The sequence below is a fragment of the Ochotona curzoniae genome, unplaced genomic scaffold (assembly GCF_017591425.1).
Source record: "Ochotona curzoniae isolate NIBS_2020 unplaced genomic scaffold, NIBS_Ocur_1.0 contig_430, whole genome shotgun sequence".
Taxonomy (NCBI): domain Eukaryota; kingdom Metazoa; phylum Chordata; class Mammalia; order Lagomorpha; family Ochotonidae; genus Ochotona; species Ochotona curzoniae.
This window is the reverse complement of record NW_024466219.1, coordinates 13,100,828-13,124,299: the sequence shown is the minus strand read 5'-3', so window position 1 is coordinate 13,124,299 and position 23,472 is coordinate 13,100,828. Positions and strand designations below refer to the sequence as shown.

The window sequence follows — 23,472 nt, the reverse complement described above, 5'->3', positions numbered from 1 at the left end:
TGCTTCTTTTCCTCAAGTCATTTCTAGGGAGCTGGATTAAAGTAGAGCAGCTGAAACACGAACCCATGCCTATAGAGGATGCCAGTGCTGCAGGCAGCAGCTTTTACATGTTGCATCACAACATTGGCCCCTATTCTTTATTCCTGATATAACATCTCACTGTTGTGACCACTACAGTTTTACAACATAGTTTGATGTCTACAGGGAACGTCTTTCACAAATGGCCATTGTAACAACAGAGTTCATAGGAGATTAACTACAGCACCATACTACCCTATCAATTTAAAAACTAAGCAGCTCTATGTTACGTTAAAACTAATGATTTATCTTTGGCTGATGACCCATGAGACGATAAGCAGAGAAAAAATATATACACTCACACCTTAGAATATATTAAGAAGGCAGAACCAGTTCAATTACCACAGAAATTACAGTGGAACCCATCTGTCCTGTTCTATCCCCTAACCTCCTCTTCCCCTAGCACTTCCTAATTTCTACAGCAGGGGAGCAATAGAAAAGAAATTTCTGGATCCATAGTTTCCATTACTTTAACATTTATTTTCTCTTTTAGGAAGATAGGTTCTTTATCCTTATATTCGAGGTAAAAAATTATAAAGGATCATTTCCAAACTCTGATATCCTTTTTAAAATTTTCAACAATTACAGAATAGTCTTCAGTTCATCCAAGAAACTATTCCTGAGCACCAGCTATGGACAAGGTGCAGGGCTGGATCCACCATTAAAAGACAGTATCTAACCTCAATGCCAGTGCGGGCTTACACTCTGCAATGAAGTAGCTTCTTGTCTGTGTTCTGAATCCCATATGTCTAACAAGCACCTACTACATTCTGTTGAGATGACTTGTCTTTCTACTGGTTTAAAAGCTAACTGCAGATGAAGATAGTATATTATTCATGCTGTTTTCCTAGTCTGGTACATTGGTGCTTTAGTAAACAAACAAATGAGTAAAAATAAAAATGGCAAGAGAAGAATCTGGAGCCAGAAAGGTGAGTGAAAAAGCTGTTCCAAACTTTTGGGTAGGAGATAATAAAATTTTGAATTATTGTGAATGAAAAGGAAGGAAGGGACGTGAGAACCATTACTAAATTATTACATAAAGCTAAATTGAATTAGACATGCACTCTTTCACAACTGTTAAACATGCATATAAAACAGTGAATTCTTACCTAGAAAGTCTTTCATGCTAGAGAAAGGAGACAAAAACAAAAAAAAAAAAAAGAGAAAACATTATTAGCAAAGGACTTACTTTTATCATTTCCACTTACAAACACATTTTCCAAATCAGACATCTCAGCTTCACAGCGGTGGAGGGGACACCATTTAATAAGTCTCTGAGTGCACAAAAGGCTACTCAGCTCTAGCTCACACTTGTTTGCCTTCTGTGACTTGCCACATTTGAGGTGGGGACAGACTCTTTTAAAACTGGATGCCAGCAAAATGCGAAACAAAAAACTGCCACCTACCCCTACAGGCCAGCCCACCTTGTGTTCTAGGGATGGCACGCTGAATTTTTTGTAAGACATTTCTTTAAATCTCAATATTCGTTCCATTAATTTCCTCCCCTTTACAAATTGGCAAGCCTTCTCAACCAAATAGTGTAACTTATCAATCTTACAACACAGGCGAGTTCCTGCGTTTCCCCTAGATCTTTAGCCAGAGGAAAGGACTGAAGGGATTTCAGGGAGAGGGTAAGTCTGTAGGACACTGGCAAAACACTGAGAGAAGTAAGGAGGCATTCTGAAATCGCAGAAGAAGGCTTAATCACTCCATTTTTTTCTTTATTGTGGAAGAATTTTATTTTATTTTCAAAGACAAAGGAGAGCTTTCCTGGATATGTTATTCTGGGCTGAAATTTTTTTCCTTTTACAATCTGGAATATGCCACTCCATTCTCTTCTGTCCAGTAGTGTTTCCTCTGAGAGTTCAGCTGTGAGTCTGATTGGGTTTCCTCTATAGAGTACTTGATATTTTTTCAGGTGCACATTTAAGGATCTTTTCTTTATGTTCAACTGAAGAGAGCTTGATTATCATGTGTTGTGGTGAACACTTTTGATCAGCTTTGTTGGACGTTCTGTGCCCCTCCTGTAATTTGTTTTTCAATTTCTCCAGATTAGGTAAGTTTTCATTATTTTTATTGAATAGATTTTAAAAAAAAGATTTATTTTTATTGCAAAGTGAGATATACAGAGGAGGAGAGACCCAGAGGAAGATCTTCCATCTGAAGATTCACTCCCCATATGGGCACAGTGGCTGGAGCTGAGCCAAATCGAAGCCAGGAGCCAGGAACTTCCTCCAGGTCTCCCATGCAGGTTCAGGATCCCAATGCTTTGGGCTGTCCTCAACTGCCTTCCCAGGCCACAGGCAGGGAGCTGGATGGGAAGTAGGGTTGCTGGGATTAAAATCAGTGCCCATATTGGATTTCTGCACGATCAAGGTGAGGACTTTAGCCGCTAGGCCACTGTGCTGGGCCCTTGAATACACCTTTAATCCTAGCTTCTCTTTCTGCACCTTCTGGTGCTCCCATAACTCTTGCATTGGTCGTTTTAAACATTGGTCTTGGTCCTTTTTAAAATTTTATTTTATTATTATTATTATTTTATGATACAGTTCCATAGGTTCCTGGTATTTTCCTTATCCCAGCCCCAATTTCCACCCCCCACCTAGTTCCACTATATCATTACTAAAGTATAGTTCTTCATACACAATCATATGTCCATCATTGCAGGCATGGACAATGGCGGACAGTCCAGTATCCTATTGTCAAGATATAGTAAACAGTTTCATTGTAAGTCCATCTTTGTCTGGAAGTAGAAATGCATACTACATTGTATCCTCACATCTGGATATGTTAGTCTCCATTTCACAGCTACTGTACATCCCCTCAAATGAAAAGTCATAATACAAAATCAACAATAGAAAGAAAAATAGAAATTTACAATGCTATGAAGTTAAATAACATGTTACTAGATACGACAGTCTCCATTACACAGCTACTATACATCCCCTTAAATGAAGAGTCACAAAACAAAATCAACATCAGGAAGAAAAAAGAAATGAACAACATCAAGAAGTTAAATAACATGCTACTGAATGACTAATGTGTAGCTGAAGAAATGAAAATCAAGGCTTCATCACTAAATGAACTCAACAACAAAGCAGTAGGTCCCGGCTTTACACTGACTTACTTTCCCTGCCATGATAACACCCTCTTTGCTTTTTAAAAAAGAACTCAGGCAATTACCTTGGTTGATTAGGGTATTTATTTATTTCCTCTTTGAAGTGTTAACTTGATGTAACAACAAAATTCTCAAGGACAGACAAAAGGAAGAAGAGACAAGCTCCAGTAATCTATCAAATGAATAACAACTCCTTCAGCTATCAGGAATCACTGAGCAACCTGCTTTGTTGAAACATTAAAGTCACCACAGGCTTGCTAAAAGGCCTTCTCCATGTAAACCTGGGTTACACTCACAGACTCAACTGGCGTACTTTTCCCAGTGAATGTCAATTCTGGAGACCCTCTTTCTACTGCATCTAGAACAGGCCTTCTTATAATGTCTTTACCAGCTATGTCATCATGCTGGCCCTGGGAGAACCGTTCTTAACAGTTCGTCCAGTGATGGACTGTCCATCCAAACCCTCTTTGGAAGAGTAAAGTGACCCAGTGAGAATCAAACTGGCCTGCTAGATGCCTTCTTTTCTTTGATCTTATTGAATAGTAAGACAATTTTTGCCCAGGCTGACAACTGAGTGACAGAAATTTGGGAAAGTTAAATCATGACTATTTGTTGACTTTGTTTGTGTTGCAATGAAGGACTTCATGTGAAAATATCTGTCCTTCTGGGGCTGCAGCAATGGCTCACTTGGCTAATTCTCCACTTGCAAGCACCGGTATCCCCATACAGGTGCCAGTTTGTATCCCAGCTGCTCCACTTCCCATCCAGCTTCCTAGTTATGGCCTGGGAAAGCAGTAGAGGACGGCCCAAAGCCTTAGGACCCTGCACCCATGTGGGCGATCAGGAAGAAACTCCTTGCTCCTGGCTTCAGCTCTGGCTGGTGTGGTCACTTGGGGAGTAAGTAAGTAAATGGAAAATCTTGTTCTCTATAAATCTGCTTTTCCAACAAAAATAAAATTTTTTTTTAAGAAAACATTTGTCTTTCCTTTTTGTAAATATTTTATTTTTTTGTAAGATTTTGCTACACCTTCAATTTTTTTTTAAAGATTGATTCATTTTTATTGGAAAGTTAGATGTAGAGAGGGAGATCTTTTGTCCTGATTTACTCCCCAAGTGGCAGCAGCTGCTGGAACTGAGGCTATCTGAAGCCAGGAGCCCAAATACTTCTTTCGGGTCTCCTACATGGGAGCAGGGTCCCAAGGCTTTGGGCCATTTTCTACTGCTTTCCCAGGTCATAGGCAGGGAGTTGGATGGGAAGCGGGGCCACCAGGATTAGAATTGGTGCAGATAAGCAATCCAGGTGCATGCAAGGCGAGAACGTTAGCCACTAAACTATAGTGCCAGGCTCAACATCTTCAGTTTTAAAAATATTCTGTACAGACACTGACAGTTGCCTCTAGAGCAAAGAATCAAGCCCCTCTTTTTTCTACTAAAACAGAAATTGGTACCTTTACTGCAAATCAATCCTAGTCATTATATTTATCAAAGCATGCTAATCATTTCCACTGATTTATTCTTATAAGAATGACATGTAATTATCCTTTTCCTTTGGAATGCTCTAGAAGCACACTGAATCTCTCCACGCCCTGTCATCACCCCAAGGAAAGTGTTCAGCTAATGTGGGTACACTGCGGCTGTGTAGATGGGATCCTCCACCGAGGGCTGACAGGTGCAGCCCACTGGCCGTCATCTGAGACGATGATGAGGGAAGCTCTCTCACTTCCGCCTGTCAGAGTAACTAAAGCAATCTCACAGTTGGCTGTTTGTCATTGTCTTAAGGTACATTACTACTGTTACTGAATTATTTGGGGTGACCTTTTATAAAAATACGTGTGTGATGAATGGTTCAGGAGGTCAGGCAGTGGACAATTCATTTGGATCCAGAGATCAGAGGAGCCCCCATTTCATCCTTTTTTTACTAATCACCTCTCCAGTGCCCTCTCTGCGTCACCCCACGTTTATCTGACTTTGGGAGCTGTATAGAATCCTGGGGGATTTTATTATTGCCTTTAAGGGTTAATGCTAGGAAGGTCAACTCAGCCAAATCAAGGAGGGCATATAAATCTAAAACTTCAGAAATTATTGAGGTTGGGATGCAGCAGAGGTATATTACTGTCATATGAATAATTATTTCCAAAAAAAAACCCAGAAAATGGGGATATGCAGATTTTAAAGGAGCTAATATTCTCTCATGGAAATGGTTTCCCTCCAGATTTTTTTTTTTTGCCTAAAAAATGGTCTTATAAACTAAAAGGCAAGATTACTTAAACATATCCAGGATTTAGTGTTTAATTCTCCAGCCTCTGATAAAATGGCTTAGGTTTTTAGATTATATTTCCTATACAGTTTTTGTTAGCAGAGTATCTTTAGAAATAATTGTTATATATGGCATCCAGATATCCTGGACAAATGGGATTTTGTGGAAAACACTAGTTAGGTTTAAGGAGAGAGAAAGAAACTTGGGCTTTTTTGTGTGTGTAAAGGAGCAAAATATCTGGAGTGGATGGAGATTTAACCTCCATTCCTCCACTTTTTTTCCTCCTGTTGTCAGTCAAACTCAGCCTAGTTCAACTGGCAGGGTTACACTGCTTCTCATTCTAGAGAACTGAACGCTCGGTCTGCCAGGGAGGCTCCTGAGTAAAGCTGGAGAGTGAGAGATAAGTAGGTGACATTGGAAGAGGCAAGACAAATGCGGTCTAGGGCAAGGAACACTAACAAGTTCCTCCAGGATGCGAAGAGGCCAGCCGCCTGGACAGGAAACAAGGACACGGCCCAGGACACAAGGCTTCGGTGACTGGGAATGTGGGTTCCTCTTGGGCATGGCTTCCCCTGAGCTCCCTCCTGAAAAACAGAGCAGTTATTCTTCTTCTTGGACTCTTTCAGTAGGGTCCGAACAGCTCATCTGTTCATGATGATAGCCTGCATTTTAGGAAAGGCGCGAGTCTCTGTTTAATTTGCAGGTTTATGCCCAAATGTTCTATGTCTTCTGCCCTAGTCAGAAAGTATTAAAGGAATTTCTCCAGGTGTTTTTGCTCAAGATGATTTTGCTCTACCTCTTACTGAAGACAAAATGAATCATGGTCCCTACAATAAGACGCTCTGGTGTGTCTGAACCAGAGCAAAACTGTTCTGAGAAGGAATTGCTTTCCCAGTTTTTATGGTCCAAATGGAAGCAACAGATATTTTGAATGGGACCCCAGAGCAGAAGACTCAACACACTGGTTCTCTGTTCTCAGAACCAGTGTGAATACAGAGAGATGAGGTAAAAAGAGTACCTTGCTAGATGAACTGCAGTTTAAACAATGCCCCAAACTAAGCAACAGGCTCCTTCCTTTCATGTCTCTTGAAATTCTCCCATAATAATCTCACTGCTTGGGTCTGGTTATAATAAAAGAACAGAGTGAAGATCACCATTAATTCACAAGGCAATCCTAGAACGGGACAGGGGCCTGGCTGGTTTTGATTTGTGACATGCACAGAGCCCTGCAAACACCAGAGAAAGGCTCGCAAGAATCCCTGCAAAAGCTTTTCAACTTGAAAGTTATCAGGAGTTTAGGAAGGCATGTAATTAAAACCAAACTCCTTCTACCAAGTTTAAAATAAAATCATGGTTCTGTAAAGCAAGGCCCCAGGGAAAGGACGGAGCCCAAGTCCCACGTCTCCTGCCAAGGCCGAAACTAGCTTAACTCATGCTCCTTTGGAGTCAGAGCCTGACCCCGCAGTGATGGGAAAAAAATCTATTTACATTTCCCCTGAAGAGGGACTAAGCAGAAGGAACGTTTCATAGCATGTTCTCGTGCACGAACTGAGCCAGGGGAAACAATCTGAGCTATTCTGGGCTGGCCCGTGGAGAACCAGCCTTTCCCTTCGGAGCGCTCAGATGAGTGGCTGGTGAAGAACAAGCAAGGATGGGAGCGAGGCTGTGGCAAGGACCTCAGGTTGTCAGGGTCACTGTGAAAGACAAGAGTTTGAAGTGGATCTTTCTGAGCTTTTACTGTTTCAGCAAAACATTTAGGGATGCTGTGCAATGTGGAAATACATGCACAGACAAAATTAAAACTTCAGAATTTACACAAAGGTGTGATAGCAGAGGACAGTGGCAGTAGGGTCTGTATTTATTTATTTTTAAAGATGTATTTATTTTTACTTGAAAGAGTCAGAGAGATCCTTCATCTGCTGGTTCACTTTCCAAAAGGCTGCAATGACCAGAGCTGATCTGGTCTGAAACCAGGAGCTTCTTTTTGATCTCTCACGTGGGTGCAAGAACCCAAAGCCCTGGGCCATCCTCTGCTGCTTTCCCGCGTCATTAGCAGGGAGCTGCACCAGAAGTGGAGCAGCTGGGACTCCGGCCAGCACCCACATGGGATGCCAGCATTACAGTGGAGCACTGAGCCTGCTACAGTACTGCGCAGGCCCCATGTGTTAATTGTTAAATGTACATATCTAATACACTAATGATATTTCCTTGATCTAGTCCAATATTCAATTGTACTATTGTGGTCAAAACAAATCACCACAAACCTTAGTGTCTTATTTTTTTTTTTTAAGATTTTTTTTTTTAATTGCAAAGCCAGAAATACAAAGAGGAGGAGAGACAGAGAGGAAGATCTTCCATCTGTTAATTCACTTCCCAAGTGGTCACAACGGATGGAGCTGAGCTAATTTGAAGCCAGGAGCCTGGAGCCTGGAGTCTCTTCCAGGTCTCCCATGCCGGTGCAGGGTCTCAAGGCCTTGGGCCATCTTCGACTGCTTTCCCAGGCTGCAAGCAGGGAGCTGGGTGGAAAGCAGGGCTGTGGGTTAGAACTAGTGTCCATATGGGATCCTGGAACATTCAATGCGAGGACTTTAGTTGCTATGCCACTGCACCAGGCCCAAACCTTGGTGTCTTAAAACACCCATTTGCTATCTGGTAGTCTTGTGTATCAGAAGTCCTTAATTCTTTCTGCACTTCCCATCTCTCTGGCTCTCCTTGCTGTCATTGGCGGAGAAAGTTCTCGGCCTAGACAGCCTGTGTGAGGGGAAACCTGTGTGTGTGAAACCTCCCCAGGAAAAGCCATCTGCTGCGGACCACGACACAATCACAGGAGAGCCCCCTCCTTCTGGGGGGAAACACAATCACAGGAGCCCCCCTTCTTCTCGGGGGGCCAGGAGACACAATCACAGGAGAGCCCCCTCCTTCTGGGGGGGACTCAGGAAGTGCACTAAATACACAGATTATGAGAAAGCTGCATGATTTCAAAGTTATTTTTTCGTAACTCAAATACCTTTTAATTCTGTTTCCATGAACATTTGGAGTTTCTGAAGGTCGGGCTGGACATCTTTCGGGGAGTTGTTTTAGAAATTACAACTATTCCAAGGAGCCTTCTCTCTCCGTGGCCTAACAAGATCCCAGCTAACGCCAACTTTCTTACAAGTTTCCTTTTTCTGAAAGTTTAGTTTATCCCTGGCATTCTGAGAGTAAGAATTACAGCCTACCCGCTGCCCTGGGTGCTTATGTACACCAGAATCAGAACAATGCTGGAAGCATTTCCCCATCTTGACTGGGCAGAACTGTTCACTCACATGTGAACAGATGTGTGAGACAGTGTGAGAAACAACTAGCTTCCAAACAAAACAAAAGAATTCAATCACATTTATCGTCATACTATATTGCTTAATTTGTATTTATCAACTGCTTAATAAAAATGGAACAAAAAGGGCCCGGTGCAGTAGCCTAGTGGCTAAAGTCCTCACCTTGCATGTGCTGGGTTCCCATATGGGTGCCAGTTCTAATCCTGGCAGCTCCACTTCCCATCCAGCTCCCTGCTTGTGGCCTGGGAAAGCACTCGAGGATGGCCTAAAGCCTTGGGACCCTGCACCTGCATGGGCAACCAGGAAGAGCTCCTGGCTCCTGGCTTTGGATCGGCACAGCTCCAGCTGTTGTGGCCCCTTCGGGAGTGAATCAATGGATGGAAGATCTTCCTCTCTGTTTCTCCTCCTCTCTGTATATCTGACTTTCCGATATAAATACAAATAAAATAAATCTTCGGAAAAAAAAAAGAGGAACAAAAACTGGTAAGCAGGAAGTTGGAGCAGAGTATCACCATTCAGTTTATACTATAAATATTTCTGAGAACACATGCCACTTTAATATCACATGGAGACATGAGAACAATTGAGGTCATTTCACATACTGTAGCACATCTAACTGAATTTTAAAATAACAATGATGAAATTCACTAAGTGACAGACTTATTTTTTCTGCTGTGTCTGCCATGCTACCGAAATATTATAAAATTTTAGAGTTCTTAATCTTCGTATAGGTTTATATCCTTTCTTTGTTACTACTACCAGCTTCTAAAGAATTTCTAGGGGCCTGGCGTGGTGACCTTGCTGCTAAAGTCCTCACCTTGAACACACCAGGATCCCATATGGGCGCTGGTTCTGATCCTGGCGGCTCCACTTCCCATCCAGCTCCCTGCTTGTGGCCTGGGAAAGCAGTCGAGGACGGCCCAAAGCCTTGGGACCCTGCACCCGTGTGGGAATCCTGGAGGAAGTTCCCGGCTCCTGGCTTTGGATCGGGGCAGCACTGGCTGTTGCGGTCATTTGGGGAGTGAATCATTGGATGGAAGATCTTCCTCTCTGTCTCTCCTCCTCTCTGTATATCTGACTTTGCAATAAAAATAAAGTAAATCTTAAAAAAAAATAAAAGAATTTCCAGATGTTCTTGAGAAGTTATAAGATGCATTTGTTGTAGAGGGAAGTATATGACTTTATTAAGTCCCCCATAGGCTGATATTTAAAGGCAACATATAAATGCTTATGTTTCACAAACACATTTGCAGCTCTTGCTATCTAGTCTGTTTTTAATTTGAGAGAATGAAATATTCCATCTATTGGCTCTTTCTCAATGGTTGAAGTGGTTGGGGCTGGGTCAGGAACTCCATCTGGGTCTTCCACGTGGGTGCAGGGGCCCAAGTACTCAGGCCATCTTCTGCTTCTTTCCCGGTGCACTAGCAGGGAGCTGGATCAAAATGCAGCAACTAGATGGGAACCAATGCTTACATGGAATCTGATGTTGCAAAAAGTGGTTTATGCCACTGTGCTGCAACTCCAGGCCCCCCTCCCCACAGCTTCTCACATGTGTAACATATAGGAGGATATGACTGACTTCAGTGAATTTGAAACTGTGTGGTTGTGAAAGCCAACTCTGCCAAGAGTGACTGGTAAGAAAGTTGGCATAAGCTGGGCCCTTGTTGGGCCACAGTTCTCTCCAAATGCTACTCTGCCCTGACACACAGAGCTCTGAAGGATGAAGTGAAGTTTTCTTCTGTTCTTCCACTTTTCCATCTGGTCCTTCACTGAGCCCAAAGGGAACATGAGCTTTTAGAACGCAAGGGTCTGTGGACAAAGGGTGGGTGCGCAAACCCACTTCCCCGAGCACAACAGGTATTTACAAATATATGCCTGTGGGTCTGGCGTGGTAGCCTGGTGGCTAAAGTACTTGCCTTGCATGCGCTAGGGTCCCATATGGGTGCTGGTTCATATCCTAGGTGCTTCACTTCTTCCCATCCAGCTCCCTGCTTGTGGACTGGGAAAGCAGTCAAGGACGGCCCAAAGCCTTGGGACCCTGTAGCTGCATGGGAGTCCTGGAGGAAACTTCTGGCTCCTGGCTTTGGATTGGCTCGGCTCTGGCTTGAGGAGTAAACTAGCAGATAGAAGATCTTTCTATGTGTCCTTTTCTCTGTAAATCTGACTTTTCAATATAAGTAAATAAATCTTCTTCTTTTTTAAACCCAAACGTATGCCTGTGGGAGAGAAGGCATGAGTGCAGTCTACACACTTAGACTGGAGCAATGGCAGGGTTCGTCAGAGAAGTAAAACTTTAGGAACACAGGCTCTCTGCCTCAGACTTGCTAGAATTCAACAGGTCTTGAGTCCAAGGCTATCAATGCGCCATGTAAGCGTCGTTATCTTTTCTTTTTTTCTCTTTTCTCTTGTCTCCCTAGTTTTCTTTTTTAAAGACTTATACTTAAAAAAAGAGATTTATTTATTTTGATTGGAAAGTAGATATACAGAGAGGAGGAGAGATAGTGAGAAACATCTTCCATCCGAAGATTCACTCCCCAAGGGACCGCAATGGCTGGAGCTGTGCCGATCCAAAGCCAGGAGCCAGGAGCTTCCTCCAGGTCTCCCACATGGGTGCAGGGTCCCAAGGCTTTGGGCTGTCCTTGACTGCTTCCCCAGTCCACAAGCAGGGAGCTGGATGGGAAGTGGGGCAGCCAGGACATGAACCAGCACCCATATGGGACCCTAGCGCATGCAAGGCAAGTACTTTAGCCACTAGGCTAATATGCTGGGCCCATGTAAGTTTTTTTTCAAGGCACAATAATAAAAATGAAAACATTAAAGAAACCTGACTACTTAAAGGACATGTTTTTAAGTACACCAATGGTTCAAGAGTCACTATTTTATAAGTAACTGACAGATTCACTCAAAATGATTCTGCGCGCAATGTTCAAGGACATTTGCCAAGCTTTCTCTTGGCAAAGCTCTTATCTGTTTTATCATGAACATTGAAAAAATAATAAAACCATACCTATCCAAAGTCACAGTTTGCTACTGATTTAGGCTTGTCTCTTCTTATTTTAAGAGGTTTTTCCTTTGCTAAAATAGGATTTGTTGGGACTGGAGCTGTGATGTGGAAGGCTATGCTACTGTCTGCAAAGCTGGCATTCCCATATGAGTGCTGATTCAAGTCCCTACCACTTCCAATCCAGCTCCCTGTCAACGTGCCTGGAAACGCATCAGAAGACGGTCCAAGTACAGGATCTTTGTTTCCCGTGTCAAAGTCCCAAATGGAGACTTTGGCCTAACAGCACTGGACATTGTGGCCATCTGGGGAGAGGACCAGTGAATGGAAGATCTTTCCTTTTTTTAAAGTCTGTCACCTCTCTGTAATTCTAATTTTCAAATAAATAAAGAGCTTTTAAAAATGGGATTTTAAATAAATAAAGAGCTTTTTAAAAAGGGTGAGCTTAAGGAACTAGATCATGGAAAATAAAGAATTTAATATAGTACCATTTATTTTTTAGTTCAACTTGAACACAGAATACTTTTGGAGACAAGCAAGTTTAAAAAATAGTCATTTGTTATTTGACATACAACTCCTATACGAAAATGCTGCTTTCACAAAGCATCATAATGAGGTTAGAATTCAGGCACCTGTTGAGTATCCTGGAACTCAGTCCAGTGTTCTCACACGGGTGGTGGGAACTGAAGTCATCACATCACTTCTGCCTCTAAGTGTCTTCATGAGCAGAAAGCTGGAATTAGCTGCACCCAGGTCCTGAATCTACATATTCCAATATGGGAAGTAGGAGTCTTAACAGTAGGCAAAATGCTCACTCCAACTTTAAAAGATTGATTATTCAATCGCCACATCGGTAGAACACACAGATGTAACCAAGGAAGTCTGCTGAGTGCAGGGCTGTCGTGAGCACTGAGGCCCTACCCGTGGATAACCACCGCCTATTGCGCAATAAGCAGGCCAAGTTCAGAACCAGAAGGGGGCTGGACCAGAATAAAAGGCTAATAAAAATCAATTCTGTTTCTTTTCAGGCTTCTGACTGTAAGTTATTGTGAGTTCATCCAAATAGTATGACAATAAAAAAAAGAAACTAAAACAATACCAAAGTCGGTATTTACCGCAAACCTACAACCAACTGACCCTAAAGTAACTGAACCCTAAATTCTGGATCCTTTAAGAATGGTCACTTACCATAAGACTGACTATAATAGCTCTACACAAGGAACAGCATCCAGGGGCTGCCTGTTGTCCTCCATGAGTTTCCAGTGACAAACCACTTTAGACAAATCACTTTCTGGACACCATTTTCTGAAGTTCTTAAAGTCCCTTTAATTCAACATATCCCACAACTGAAATCATCCCCCTATTCAGCCTCACTTTGCTTTCCATGTTTGCCAGTTCAGTTCTGTCCCATCACTATTTGTCAATCACCTAACCAGGTGACTGGAAGTCATCGCGTGCCCTGCCATCTCCACCTCCCTGCTATCACATCGTTATGTAAACTCCATCTTCTGAATAGCTGAATGTTTCTCTGTCCACAGGATGTCTGGTCAGGACCTTAGCCTTTCTTGCCTGGAACACTGCAAAAAAGGGCAAGCGCTCTGGATGCCTCCTAAGCCTCCCCCACAGCCCAGGTTCCAAAGCTGTTAGTTACTTCTCTATTATGCAATTCTGACCACAGCAGCTTCACTTTCAAATCTCACCCTTTATTCATAGAGGAACTCCTTCAACCCTCAAAATGACAGAGTTTAGACCCACATGACCTGATCCTTGCTGTCTCCAGTCTCATTTCCAACTAGATTTTTGGATAAACCACTTGTTACTGCCACAGTTTTTCTATCTTTGTATTGTGCTGCTTCTGCCTTTTTTACTCAACCAGCTTCTACTGTTCTTCAAACGTCAGACGAATGCACTTACCACTTGTCTAAGTTCCTGAAGGACTCTGTGCCTGTCTTTACTTGAAAATGTATTTCCTGTAATAGAATCCTGATTTTCTTTTTTTATCTTTTCAATTATTCTGTCTTTTCTTTAAGGTCAAGAACTGTGTCTTTGATTTATGAATTCCAGGACCCAATACAGAGTTTACCACACAGCCAATGTTCAAAAATGGTATACTAATTGTGGGAAGATTTAAAATAGGGCAGGTGGCTTAAAGTCCTATTTACCACATAACCACAGAATTAGAATGGCAAGGGCAGGATATGGCTTGCAGGAGAGGAGTTGATGCTTTCAAAATTCTCAGGTTCTCTGGTCAACGAAGGTTTCAGAGGCCATCTCATTCAGGTCTACAAAGAACCTGAGTAAACTAAGCCAATATATGCTTGAAATTAATGTAATGACTCTAGATGGGGAAACTACTTTATTTCTACAGGTTGCATGTACTGTTCTTGCCTTGGATGATTCCTTGAACTAAAGAATTTTACTTTATTTTCCTTTCTGGAGTAGAAAAAAAGCCAGAAAGAAAAATAAAAAACCCAATATACTAGTGGTTTTAATTAGGCAGGAAAAATGGTTAACAGATTGCATTCTTAATTAGCATTGTTCACAAAGACAAACGTTTCTCATTCCATGACAGCAGATTATAGAGTAAAAATGGATTCCAGATTGGTGAGGTGCCCAATGTGGTGAAGAAACAGAGGACAAGACACACCACGAAGGAATGGTCTGGCACTTGCCAGAGAGGGCACAAAGCATGTGCAAAGAATGACAACACCCACAATCTAGGAGGCAATGAGGCAGAACAGCTCTGGCCTCCTACACAGAGTTGCCACATGGTTAGTCTCTCATGAAAGGTGCAATCTTTCATCATCTAATTGTTTATCAGAGGTATATGAATTAGTTCATAGTTAGTTATAAAACAAAGCAAGTTATAAACGAATGACATTATTATGTAAAATTTTGTATTTTCTGTTGATATTTTAAGACCCAAAGAAATAGCAATCCATGGGCTGGGAGCAATAGCTTAACTTCAACTCCATCACCACCTCCATCTCCAAGCACCGGGATCCCGGATGGGAGCGGTTTGTGTGCTGGCTATTCCACTTCCCATCCAGCTCCCTGCTTGTGGCCTGAAGAAGCAAAAGAGAATGCTCCAACACCTTGGGACCCTGCATCTGCATGGTAGACCCAGAAGAGGCTCCTTGCTTCAATTGGTTCAGTTTTGGCCATTGCAGCCATTTGGGCATTGAACCAGTGAATAGAAAATCTTTCTCTCTGTCTCTCTTTCTCTCTAAATTTATCTTTCCGATTAAAAATAAAAAAGAAGTAGCAGATGAAAAGAATAAATAAAAAATAAAAAAGAAATACCAGATTAAATGGAAAAATGCTATTGACCCTGGCTTTCTAGATGTAGGTAAATTATTTAATCACAGATACTAATTCCATGAAAATCTGTCTGGGGTTCAGCTGATGACTAAATTCAGGATATATCCTTTATTTTATAAATACCATACAAGCAATCCAATCTGGGAATTCTGTAAGCAGTTTTTCTCTCAGGCAGACTCCTCAAAAGCATTTTTTAAGCAAGTGAATGATAACTTGAGAGCACTAACTAGTGATTACTCATTTGGCTCTTGTTCCTGGGATCTTTAAAAAAATGATAAACTGTCTAAATTGACTAGTTTCTGTGACAGAATTTATAAACTTTAGATCCAATAATATTCAGTGGTGAAAACAAGAGCTCGAGGTAGCAGAGTATTTGTAGTTCAGGATTTCCTTCTTTTTTTAATGTTAGAAAATGACTGTAAAAAGGAAATTATGTGCACTGGGCATTTTATGCTGCAGTTCCTCACAGTGTGGGAAGAGAGGTGGTGCCTTCCAACCCCCCTGAGTTACCCCAGTGTGGTTCCTCACAGCACAGAGCAGGAATCTGGAAGCTATTCTGCTCCCCTGACAAGCCAGCCATGAGTCCATCTGCTAGCCAATGGGAAGAGACGAGATGTTGAACTAACGTGCAAGCCAAAAGAAGTTATTTTTTAAAAACTGCTTCATTATTCAGGGTCAGCAGAGACCCAAGCAGCAATATATTTGTAGCACACAGACCCCTAGAACCATTCTCAGGGGAAAGAGTGAGGGATTGGGGGCTAGGAAAAGGACTGGGGGAGAGATACTCTGTGTTGAGGAAGAAGACACTTTTTTTTTTTCAAAAGCCATTGATTAATGGCATCATTTGTACTCAGAGAGTGAAACTATTATTTTTAAAGTTCAGACCTTCATGGCTGGTACAGACAGGCACTATCTTCTGCACATGAGTGATTTTTCATTAGGGAGTATATTAGTTACACAATTTCCAGATAAATATTAAATTTTTATATTAATAAAAAAAGGTCAAAGGCTTACTAAATACATAACTATTGTATTATATGGTATTAAAAGCAGTAGGTACTGCCAGGAGTTTAAAAATAAAGGTATAAGGCCCGGCGGCTTGGCCTAGCGGCTAAAGTCCTTGCCTTGAACACACCGTGATCCCATATGGGCACTGGTTCTAATCCCGGCGGCTCCACTTCCCATCCAGCTCCCTGCTTGTGGCCTGGGAAAACAGTTGAGGATGGCCCAAAACCTTGGGACCCTGCACCCGCATGGGAGACCTGCAGGAGGTTCCTAGTTCCCGGCCTTGGATCGGCACAGTACCGGCCGTTACGCTCACTTGGGGCGTGAATCTTCGGATGGAAGATCTTCCTGTCTTTCCTCCTCTCTGTATATCTGACTTTGTAATAAAAATAAATAAATCTTAAATAAAAAAGGTATATAAAAAAGATTTTCAATTTTTCAAACATTGGAAAATGATCCTGCCTATTACTTTTTTTTAAAAAAGATCTATCTATCTATCTATCTATCTATCTATCTTTATTTATTGGAAAGGCAGATGCACAGAGAGAAGGAGACAGACAGAAAGATCCCCCGTCCACTGGTTCACTCCTCAAGTGGCTGCAATGGCTAGAGGTGAGCAGATCTGAAGCCAGGGGCCTGGAGCTTCTGGATCTCCTATGTAGGTTCAGGGTCTCAAGGACTTTGGACCATCCTCTACTACTTTCCCAGGCCACAAGCAGGGTGCTGGATGGGAAGTAGAACAGCAGGGATACAAATAGGCGCTCATCTGGGATGCTGGCACATATGAGGCACTAGGCTATCATGCTGGGCCTGGTTATTGCTTCTTAAACATTTGATGGAAAGCAAGGTGCTTTAATATTCTCTTTCCAATTATTTAAAAATTTTCTGCAGGCATTCTCCTCATATGAAAACATTTAATATTTATTCCCTTTCACATCACTGGAAAAATATGATAAACTTTTCAGTGCTGGCTCAGAATTTGAAGAACACTGGAACAGGCACAGCACCTCTATGTAACCCTTCAAGAACCTGCATGCATGAATACAAGCCACAGAAACCTGGATGACGATGATGGGCAAGCTGCCCTGGCCTTAACTCTGCAACACAACTTCTCATATTTTTGCTAGGAAGGCCCAAGCATTTCCTCCCTTAAGAGAAACCTGAGACCTTGGGGCCCTTGGGGCCTCTTGCTCTGTGGGCCCACCGTTTATGAGCAGCTGCCTAGAGTTTGAGAACTAGGCCGGGGGACCTATTAGCTCCTCCGCTGGTAAAGACATCGGCTTTACAACTTCATCTTCCTGTGGCCCCAACAAGGATTCATGTTTGACCCCCATGGCTACTTAAGATTTTGACTATTAGCTTTTCCCCTTATCTTTTAAGATTTAAAAATTTTTATTTGAAAGGTAGACTTACAGAGAGAAGGAGAGAAATTTTCTGTTTGCTGATTCATTCCCAAATGGTTGTAATGGCCAAAGTTGGAGCAATCCAAAGCCAGGAACCAGGAGCTTCCTGCTGGGTCTCCCACATGTGTACAGATCTAAGGTCTTGGAGCCATTCTCTGGTGTTTTCCTAGGTCATAAGCAGGGTCCTGGACTAAAAGTGGAGCAGCTGGGACACGAACCTGCACCTATATAGGATACCAGCACTGCAGGCAGAAGCTTAGCCTACTACACCACTGTGCTGGCCCCTTCAGCATGTCTTTTAACCTTGAGCTTCAAATCCATCTGGTATACAGTCCACCTTGCTGATGCATATAGATTTTGGAGCTAGAGACTTGAACCAGATCAAGCTTGTTACACATTTGCTGAGGATGTCACTTCTTTGTATGTATCTTGGCTTCCTTGTGGGTGAAATGGATGTAGCAATAGCCACCTTTAACCCGTGGCAGGGGATCGTCAGACACAACTAGGCATCAGAAGGCATGTGAGCCTAGAATACCACCACCACAGAACCATCCATCAAAGGGCACCCTAATCAGACACGAAAGGACATGAAAGGAGAACGAAGCTAATGGAATATTAGGAAATGAATCCTAGAGCTTTATAATAAAGTCTGAGCATTCGTGGCTTCCAAATTAATCTTGCTTTTCTTTCACTGTCTCAGACACTGAATACATAAGCAACACAATTGAACATGAGTGTTATATGAAAACCCACATTCTCCAGGCTGGCCTGAAGCTATGTGGACACTGGAAGTTGGTTACAGTAAGCTGGTGCTATTGTGGGAATCCAGAGCCGCAGACCACTAAAAATGGGAAGTAGTCTCTTATTAAGACCATTCATGTTTTGGTTTCCTGTAATCCAAATCCCCAATTTTCTCCCACTATGACCTTTGTCTAAAACACAGGGATGGAGAGGGGGTGGGGTGGGGGTGTGCAGGGTGGATGGTAGCTGCTAGGAATGAGACGAGAATGCCTAACTCCAAAGAAAAAACGAAAACACAGAAAAGGCGCAGCAGCTGAGCGATCCCCAGGATCACACGCAGCCATCGGAGCCGCTCTTAGACGGGCGAACAGCAAATATCAAGAGGCTCTGTTCACCCAGTCAAGCTGCCGGGGACCACAGATGGGGAAAGCGGGAAAGAAAAACACAAACCAAAGGTGTTCAGTTTTGTGAATTTCCACTGAAAGTTACCAGAAACTACTCAACAGCAGCTGGTGAGAAAATACTGTGACTTCACAGAAAATAAAGGTTGCAAAGCATGAGTTAAAGCAGCACGCCCGGACCTCAGTGACTGCCACATACGCTGGAGCCCCTCCCCGGGCTCTCAGCCGCGTATGGCACTGTTCTGCTGTCCTGGTAATGAAGCATCCCTGGTCGTGGACGCACACCAAGATGCCATACTCAAAATGCCACCTTGTGGCAATTTGTAGGTGAGAAAGAACTTGAAAATGGGTGTGAAATAATGGAAAAGAAGCACAGTGGTCTATTCCGGGTTTTGCAAAGTTTTCTCTCCACAGCTTCCAAATAAGGAAGCTGGTACCATGCCTCTCCTTAAGCTGTATACACGATATAGCCCAAACTCGTTTCCCAAGAAGGAACTGCTACTCGTCTTCTACCTAATATGCTCATTAAGACTTCTCATTGCTTGCTATTGGTAGCAGTTTTTGCTTGTGGCAGCTTCCTGCAGAGGAAGGCTGGAAATCAGATGCAAATGCCTGCATGTAAATCACTTCATCACAGAGTCACCAGAGCGGATGAAGACAAACGTCATGTGGCTCTGCCCAGGACATCACAAGCACCTCCACACTGCTGGCTGTCAGCAGCCAAGGGCCGCTGAGCTTTGAAGCACCACATTCTCTGATGGCACTTGGTGACCGAGGAAGGAAGTTCCAATTTTGCATTAATCCCTTGCACATTGTGGTTTTTCTATCATTCACAGAAAGATATGAAAAGCAGGCAAAGGCAATTTCTATTGCATAAACACACATATACAAGTATCCACAGGAACTTGCATTCAATTGAGACTTACAGCAGATCGTTTTATGACCTTCTGGGAAAGTTTCCCCTAAAATAAACAAAAGACAGCAACTAAATACAGCCATGGAAGTTAAGAAAATCCCTAAAAATATCATGATAAAGACTCAAATCAGTGTCTGTGATACAACTGATGGTGAAATGTTAAAAGACAGAAATTGCGGTCTGACATATTTAAGTCTGCTTTCACTTAACGCTGTATTTAGTAGCATGAATGTAGTGAAACCAACAGGGTCTTTACTTGCGAAATTTCTGTTTTCTTCTATGGATCTCCATACCTTCCGAAACACCTTTGGTCTAACCCCTACCCCCCAGCCCCCAAGCTACACAAACACACACTCTCCACTTTGGCGACCACTGTGAACACACAGAAGTAAAAAAGGCTGCTTACTCGGAGTGTCTTGGCGGTCGGGGAGGGAGATGCTGGGGGAGAATCAGACTGCGATTTTCTATTCCGAGTGAATTCTTTACTTCGGGTATATAAAGAGGACATGGCTCCTCGGGATGCAGACAGACACACTCAACCACTGGCTTCTTCACACACAGCTGGGCAGCTGTCCCTCTAGGTTACCCTCCCAGAATCTCTCCTTTCGAGTTGATGCAAGATGACTTTGGAAAGAACTAAATAAAGGATAAAAGCCACCCTGTAAATTACAGTCTTGAGCTCTGAACCAGTCCAGGATTAAACAGAGTCTGAGAAGCGTGTTCCATCAATAGTTTCAATTCAGCTTCAGCCACAGGTGCTCAGGACTGGCGGCTTACACGAGAGGATATTCGCCTTTTATGCCTAGCTTCAGTCCTTGACTCTCCCACAAGGACACTTCGTCTGGAGGTTTGCTCTCCAGTACCATCTGAGTCTAGGTTCCTGATGACACCAGTTTAAATCCCACAGGAGTGACGACCTTGGGTTCTGCCGGAGACGAGTCTGGGAACAACTACTGCCACTTTATCCTGAGGGAGAAACACACTCTCTCTGGAAATCATGCTGTCTTCTCTGAGCTTGGTTCCTCTGAGCTGTAAGAGTTTGGAACTGATGTGACAAATTCAGGCTAAACAACTTAAGAAAACAAACAAATAAACAACAGCGACAGAAAAAAAAACCCATAAATAAGGAACCAAGAGTGCAGGAGCAGGAAGCGGTCTGAGGAAGTCCGCTTCCCGAAGTGCTCACAGACCGGGCTGCTCTTACATATAAACACTCACAGTCACACACATCTCCCCTCCCCTCTTCTATTTTCTGACATTCCAAATCCCTACTCGCTCAGCGAGGAATGCTGGAGAAGAGCCAAGGGCAAAGATTCACTTTCAACTCTGAATTCGGGTTGCCACTTGTAGGAGGCAAAGGAAGCCTGCCCGCTTCTAGGAACACAGGGAGGCCCTCCGGGGGCCACGGTCGGGGGCAGACCCCGCAGCCTTCCACAGTGCACGGCCTCAGAGCTGGCAGCGGTCTGCACACACTCTAAACATGCTCTGAACACGCTCGCTCAGTAAGGGAATGGCGATTTTTCCACTTCTGAATCTCTTAAGCAACAAAGCCAAGGCAGAAACATTAGTCAAAGTACCCCTGGTCTTTTATGCTCCGTTTTAATGCGATGTCATTCTCCTTACACTGTGAGGAAGGGCAGCAAACTGCAACTTTGGTCCACAGGACAGGGAGCCCTCCATACACCATGCATTTAGTAGAAAGTCTGTCAGAATTGCCTAAGATGCTGCAGTTGGGGAAGGCAAGGCGGACAAAGGTATACAGGAGAGGGGAAAAAAAGTAAGGATCAGAAATGCAGAAAGAAAAGGAACGTAGTGGAACTGCAGGCCTACAGGAACCAGTAGTGCAGGGGGAAATCAAGAGTTAAAAAGACAGGAATTTTTTTTGCCTGGTGTTGAAGGATTTTGGATTTGGCCTCGAAAACAACATCTTTTTGCACTGTGTTGTCATCACTACTTTATCCAACATTTCTGGGCCAAATGCCTTCTAAGCCGTGAAGTTTATCCTTAACTAACAAGTAACTTCTCTGGGATTTTAGAAAGTCTATCCTGCCTTCCCTAAATCCACATGAAATTTACATTTTTTTTTCCTTTAGACCTTCCCATCATGCCATGATTTTCCCCCAACAGTCTTAATGTCCTTTTTTTTTTTTTTTTTAAATTCCTGGGATCAATTTTGACAAGTTAAATCAGAGGATGTGATCAGCTCCTTAGGGCTTGGTCTGAGGAACACAGACGGAAAAGAATTTCTAAACCAGCCTTGACTTACTTTCAATCTAAAAAACTCCTTAAAGAAGACTGAGTAGTTTTTCACAAGCTAGAATCATTTACACCGTGTCTAAATATTCAATTACCTTGCTAATTCAGGTCTTTGAATCTTCCATTTTGACACAGCTTATCTAGCTAATTCCATCAGTTAAGAGTGAACCTGTCTATACTAGAACTCTTTATTTATAACAGAAATATAGATGTTAACTCAAATAGTAACATGCCTACAGTCAGCAAGTTATACGGCTTAGTGGTTAGTGAGAATAATTCTGATTGCTGGGCCTGGAGTGATGGCTCAGTGGCTAAATCCTTCCCTTGTACGCACTGGGATCCTACATGAGTGTGGGTTCGTGTCCTGGCTGCTCCACCATTTTCCATCCAGTTCCCTACCTGTGGCCTGGGAAAGCAGTCGAGGATGGCCCATGGCCTGGGAACCCTATACCTGTGTGTGAGACCCGCAAGAAGTTCCTGGCTCCAGCTTTGGATTGGCTCAGCTCCAGCTGTTGCAGCCACGTGGGGATTAAACTGGTGTACAATCTTGCTAACTCTCCTTCACTCTGCCTTTCCAGTAAAAATAATAAATCTTAAGCAAAGCAAAGCAAAATAAAACAAAACAATTCTGATCACCGCAGTTTCCCAAACTGATTAAACTTTATGTGGTGATTTTATATTCATTGATAACAACTTTGACACGGAAATGGTCTCTTACTCTATATTATATCCACTTCCAGCCAGGAAGGATTAACAATGGTAAGCTCATCTATCTTACAAATTATTCTTAAAGTCCTCTCCTTGAACACATTGGGATCCCATATGGGCGCCGGTTCTAATCCTGGCAGCTCCACTTCCCATCTAGCTCCCTGCTTGTGGCCTGGGAAAACAGTCAAGGACAGCCCAAAGCTTGGGACCTTGCACCTGTGTGTGAGACCTGGAAGAGGTTCCTGGATCCTGGCTTTGGATCGGCATAGCATCGGCTGTTGCGCTCACTTGGGGAGTGAATCATCAGACGGAAGATTTTCCTCTCTGTCTTTCCTCCTCTCTGTATATCTGATTTTCCAATAAATAAATATATCTTTAAACAAAACAAAACAAATCATTCTTAAAAATGATTCTACCTGACTCTCTCAACCAGGTCAAAAAAGCAATTTTATGTTATTTTCCTAGAGAGGAGGATACTGAAATTCTGCAAGGTTAAATGATTTATCCAAAATCAGTAAGTGCGGCAAAACACGTCTAACTGAGGACTGTTTTGGTTGATTAGGTAAATCTGAAATTCAATCCTTTAAGAAGATTTTGGGGTTTTGAGATGCTTTCTACAATATGTCAGAAATATAGGAATAGAGATAAATCTTCCAGAAAGTCAAATTTAAGTTCTCTCTTTATTCATTTGTTCTTTTATATATTAATTTTATCTCTACTTAGTTAACATTTATTGCTTTTTCTGACTCAGAGGCTTCCCTTGTACAAATGAAAGTATCTTTTACAACCCACTGAAAATAAGAACAGAATGAAAAGTTTCTTAGCCAAGTCTTCTTTCTTTCATTTTTTTAAAAAAGAACTAATTTTCAGGTATTACACATTTCTAGACTCTTTCCTGAATTAGAAATGCAGAGGTTATACCAGCGTACATTTTTCTCAACACTGGTGTGTCA

The 23,472-nt window shown here is 42.6% G+C and overlaps 1 protein-coding gene across 5 annotated transcripts in view; it reads right to left on the bottom strand.

Annotated features, from left to right (window-relative positions):
- PPP1R12B (protein phosphatase 1 regulatory subunit 12B) overlaps nucleotides 1–23,472 on the bottom strand; it is a 205,877-nt gene that overhangs the window by 23,004 nt on the left and 159,401 nt on the right. For 4 of the 5 annotated variants that reach the window (XM_040985446.1, XM_040985445.1, XM_040985447.1 and 1 more), the window contains one exon: nucleotides 1,188–1,204. In XM_040985446.1, the coding sequence (XP_040841380.1) occupies nucleotides 1,188–1,204 (17 nt within the window). Of the gene's footprint in view, nucleotides 1–1,187; nucleotides 1,205–19,961; nucleotides 21,760–23,472 lie in introns of those variants that run through there. The other variant, XM_040985451.1, reaches the window with a different exon arrangement.